Source organism: Cynara cardunculus (assembly GCF_001531365.2).
Source record: "Cynara cardunculus var. scolymus isolate 2C chromosome LG 8, CcrdV1, whole genome shotgun sequence".
NCBI classification, from domain to species: Eukaryota; Viridiplantae; Streptophyta; class Magnoliopsida; order Asterales; family Asteraceae; genus Cynara; species Cynara cardunculus.
The window spans coordinates 14,377,632-14,382,703 of NC_037535.1; the positions used below are offsets into that span (position 1 = coordinate 14,377,632).

At 33.9% G+C, this 5,072-nt stretch overlaps 1 protein-coding gene across 1 annotated transcript; it reads left to right on the forward strand.

The window, feature by feature from the left end:
* The first annotated feature begins 2,901 nt into the window (after positions 1-2,901).
* Positions 2,902-4,790, forward strand: LOC112516208 (protein FAR1-RELATED SEQUENCE 5-like). Its single transcript, XM_025123229.1, has 4 exons — positions 2,902-3,107; positions 3,199-3,286; positions 3,540-4,109; positions 4,200-4,790. Exons 1-4 carry the CDS (start codon positions 2,902-2,904, stop codon positions 4,788-4,790), a joined length of 1,455 nt encoding a protein of 484 aa, XP_024978997.1.
* Positions 4,791-5,072: the final 282 nt, after the last annotated feature.

Genomic DNA, 5,072 nt, shown 5'->3' on the forward strand with positions numbered 1-5,072 from the left:
ATTTTAAACTAATTCATAATCTTAACTATAATTAAGTTGTAATCTGATTCCTATATTCATGTATGAATCTTAAATCAAATCATAATATTGATTAAAGTTATGACTAAGATTTACATATGAATCTATATTAAGATTCACATGTTTACATAGGAACCAATATACACATAATTATCACTGTTTGATAACGATTTGATGAGATATTTTGCGTCTGGTTACGTTTCAAATGACCAATGAAAAACATCGATTTTTATATTTACAGATGAGATTTAATTCGATTTATATATTATATAGTGGAAAGCTAGGTCAAAACTCAATTATTATCACTATCCACAAAAGTTATGAAATATATGAGATAAATTAGGATATTTTCCACATTTATCTCAATTAGTGGAAAATGTCATGGAAATCAAAGTTTTAATATAGTGGTTGAGATTTCTTTTCATATTCTCAAAAATTTTGTGAATATAACACTACATACATACACACACATACATACATACATACATATATATATATATAAGGTATATTTCTTTTACAACCTCCCCTATTTGTACAACCCTTGCAACCTCCCTTTTAACCAATCATTGAATTCTATTTTTTTAATTTATTTTTTAAATAAAAAGATTAATATTGTCATTTGCTAATTTTATATAATAATTATTATTTTTAAATAATATTAATGAATATCTTATTAATTATGAAGCCATATAATTACTATTAATAACAGAAACTGATATGGTAATTAAAACCTTACTAAATAATACTTTTCTTTTAACAAAATGGATGGAATCGATAGAAGCATTTTTTAGAATAATAATTTATCATATTCCTATGGATCCCATCTCCTTCAACGAGACATTCATCAAGGATATCTTTGATGAAATCGATGGCGCTAACGGTAAACGTAAAGGTGTTGTTCATGATCGTGAATTTGCAACTGCAACTAATGATGGTACAACACAAGATAAATGCAATTACTCAGCTAGGGATGATGATGGGTGCATTCGTYAAAATGAAACAATACCTGAGCGTAGTGACTCGATTACGGACGGAGTTTCTGCAGAGTTTGACGATGATGATGTTGCGTCCTTGAGTAATGAAAATGAAGGTACTGTTTTGTTATCGTAACTGTTGTAAGAACTGGAAACATGTAATGAAACCCAAGAGATAATCCAGAGTTTGTTGATTGATGTCATAGCATTCTAAATGATCAATGAACACCATAGTCTGCACTTTTATCAAATGTTGAAAGAACTTGTTCATACTCTTGTATTGCATATGGGTTCATTGCAGAATGTACATGCTCGTGCTTGTGTATTTGATGAAACGAAGATGCATCTGGTTTCATTATAGGCTTTGTTATTCTTTGTTTGCTTCGGGAGTAGCTCTTTATAGATTAAACCATAACTGGTTGTAGAACCTGCTGAATCTGGTTTCAGCACTGATTTCAAATACAACCGAAGGAGGTACAGTTTAACAAAATTTCTCAGAATTAAGATGACAAAAGACTCCTATATTTCTGAACGAATGAACAATGTATGACAAGAAATACACCTAACAAGGAAGTGAAATTATGATTCTAAGATGAAATTAAACACAAAAAAGACTCCATAATGTTCGTTTATCGCTGGACTAGCATTCTAATCCCTCCATTTAAAGAGAATAAGTAAACGATTGATTTGGATTCATCAGTGTATAAAACAACAAATAAGTCAGCAGATAAAGTCTGATAATGGATATTGATGAAACCAGATTCATCAGTGTATAAAACAACAAATAATTCAGCAATGCAACAATGTAACAAGAGAGAGAGACAGGGGTTATACGGAGTGGGCAGTTTGTACGCTCTTTGAACCATGCTTCTAGGCACTCAACATGATACCCATGACCACACCTTTCTAATATGGCTAACCGTTCACCCAAGACCACCTCGCACAAGCACACGATCCAGTCGGTTCGAGAGGAGTTAACGGTGAGCTCCTTGACTGTCATGTTATGGTGTGCATGAGGATTAATGGATGAATGTTTTTGCAAGTAACAATTAACATAGTAAGCTATCATAATCATCATCATCATCTTTAAAATGTAATCAATGAAATTAGATTCATTAGCGAATAATTTCATGTATACGCTATATGTCAGTATGTCAAAGTATGATTACCTACATTATGTCTTATTACCTACATTATGTCTTTTGCCGACATATTCATCAAGTTACAATCATGTTGTTGTGTTACTGTTTTGAATCTAAAAGCGGCTTTACGATACAATTGCATTAATATAAGATTCATTTTGGTTATTGTTGTAGATTATCGATATCAAGACATGGGGGAAACGTCTGATGGGTCAAAATATTGGTTTCCTAGTGTAGATGTAAAATATAAACCTAAGGTTGGTGATTTTTTTGAGTCTGTAGAATCGGCTGAGAAAATGTATCGGAAATATGCCAATGAAGCTGGGTTTGATGTACGTTTATCTAACAAGAAGATAAATAAGCTTAGTCGTATCATGTCTCGATTTTATGTGTGTAGTAAGGAAGGGAGGCCACAAAGTAAGTATTTTGATTCCTTAGATGTTATTCCAGGTGGTCGTACAATCCGAAATTCAAATATCAAGCGTTCCGGTTGTGGAGCATGTTTAAAAATTCACCTTGTTAAAGAACCGAACCAATACGAAGTTTACAAGTTCGTTGAGTAGCACAATCACATCCTTTTTAATAAAGAGGAGATGAGGTTTTCCCGTTCCAAAAGGCAACTCCACTACGCTGATCATAAGAATGTATTTCATGGTTCTAGTTCCAAGGTTGGCGTCACCAAATCTCATAGATTCATGAAAGCCGTTAAGGGTGGTGTAGATTAATCGGGTGGCACTGTAAGAGATCATCAAAACTTCAAAGGCGATATGGCATATTTTGTTGGCAATAAAGACTCACAAATGTTATTAAATGTGATGGCTAATAGGAGGAAGGTTTGTCCTGAGTTTTTTTTCGAGTACAAGTGTGATGACAAGGAGTTGTTAGCAATTTTTTGGGCTGATGAGACTGCACGATCAAATTATAGGAAATTTGGCGATGCAATATCATTTGATGCAACGTTTAGGACCAACAAGTAAGTTGTACTTGATATTAAAATATTATGTTGGTTTTATTAATACTCTATCTTGTACCTTCTATTAATTTTCATTGTTTATTTTTGATAGGCATGCTATGATATTTGTTCCGTTCGTTGCAATTGACAATCATAAGAAATCCGTTGTTGTTGGAGTTGCATTTATTCATAATGAATCTGTAGTTGATTACACATGAGTATTAAAAGCGTTTGTAAAAGCACACGGACGTCAACCACGTTTCGTTATCACCGACCAATGTGCGTCGATGAAACAAGCAATTCCCATTGCATTTCCTGAATCCATGCATCGATTGTGTATGTGACATATCATTAAAAAGGTGAAATCGAAGGTAATTAAGATGATAGTTTTTGTAGTAATTTTTTTATTCATTTTCATTTTTTATGCAATTGTTTTGATGGGTTACTTCGCAGATTAGTAATTACCTCCAACACCTTACGCAGTTCGTTAGCGAATTTAATAAGTTGGTGTGGAACGTTTACCTTGGTCTTAATGAATTTGAGATGCAATGGAACAATCTGATCAATTTTAATGGATTAAGTGGAGATCCATGGTTTGATGAATTGTACAATATTAGGGAGTCGTGGATTCCGGCTTACTATAAGGATTATCATATGTCAGGCCTAATGAAAACAACATCCAGGTCAGAGAGCATCAATGCGTTTTTTAACGTTTATGCACATTTTTGGCATGATCTTGTTGTTTTCCTCCGTTCTTTTGATAATGCAATTGAAAGTCAACGGGCAACACATGGGTCGGTAGAGGTGACAACCAAGAGCACGATTCCTCGATTGGTGTCCCCTTGCAAGTTAGAAGTTCATGCAGCAGAGGTGTATACACGGACGATATTTTTCGAAATTCAGAAAGAGTTAAGAAAGGCTGTTTGGCTTTGTAGCTGGGATGGATTCACCGACGTTGGTGAAACCAGAGTGTACACCATTACTCACAAGAACAAGGCTTCGAAGGTCACAACAAAGTACACGGTATTTACTTTGTCCAATTTCGTTTTGCACCCCTTATTGTACAATATTATTTTAACGAACAATATGATGAAACCTCCTCCCATATAATAGGTGATTAAAAACAAGAAGGAAAACTCTTACGATTGCAGTTGCAATTTTTTTGTTCGTAATGGGATTTTATGTCGTCACGCTCTCAAGGTGATGTTAAATGACGAGGTTGACAGAATTCCCGATAAATATATACTTCGTCGTTGGCGACGCGATCTAGTTCCCGTGGAGTGGTTACCAGCACGTTTCAGATATGGTGAAGTTGATGCAGAGAAAGAGAGATTGATGAGTTTGGCTTATTCATATTTTGAACGTATCTTAGGTAGAGTCCGAAATGAAAAAGACATTTTGTCAAGATTTGTTGACCAACTCGAACAATGGGATTCAAAGGTTGACATTGAACTTCCTTTACAGTCACACACTGAAGAGACCACATCGTCTATTAAAGAGTTTCTTGGAGTATCTCAACCCGAAACTGTTGATGTTCTTCCTCCCATGGGTATTCGAAACAAAGGTTGTGGAACTGGTAAGAGACTTATTAGCGCTGCAGAGAAAGGAATTTCAAACGGAAAAAAGCAGAAGAGAAAGTGTCAACTATGTGGTCAGATGGCTACACATGATTCTCGGAATTGTCCGAAGCGTGATTACATTTAAGCTATCTTTTTGATTTTTTCGTATCATTTCATTTTGAGTTGTTATTGGATTGTATTGATGGATTTTAGTTCACTTTGATTACAATGTTATTGGATTGTATTGATGGATTTTAGTTCACTTTGATTACAATGTTATTGGATTGTATTGATGGATTTTAGTTCACTTTGATTACATTTAAGTTATATTTTTGAGTTTTTCGTATCATTTAATTTTGAGATGTTAATTTATCTTTCCGAATTTGTCATATCATTTAATTTTGAGATGTTATTTGGTTATATTGTT

Coding starts and splice junctions, on each gene's coding strand:
- LOC112516208 (XM_025123229.1), top strand. CDS start 2,902: ATGGCATATTTTGTTGGCAATAAAGACTCACAAATGTTATTAAATGTG. Junction 3,108..3,198: donor GCAACGTTTAGGACCAACAA/GTAAGTTGTACT, acceptor TATTTTTGATAG/GCATGCTATGATATTTGTTC. Junction 4,110..4,199: donor AGGTCACAACAAAGTACACG/GTATTTACTTTG, acceptor CCCATATAATAG/GTGATTAAAAACAAGAAGGA.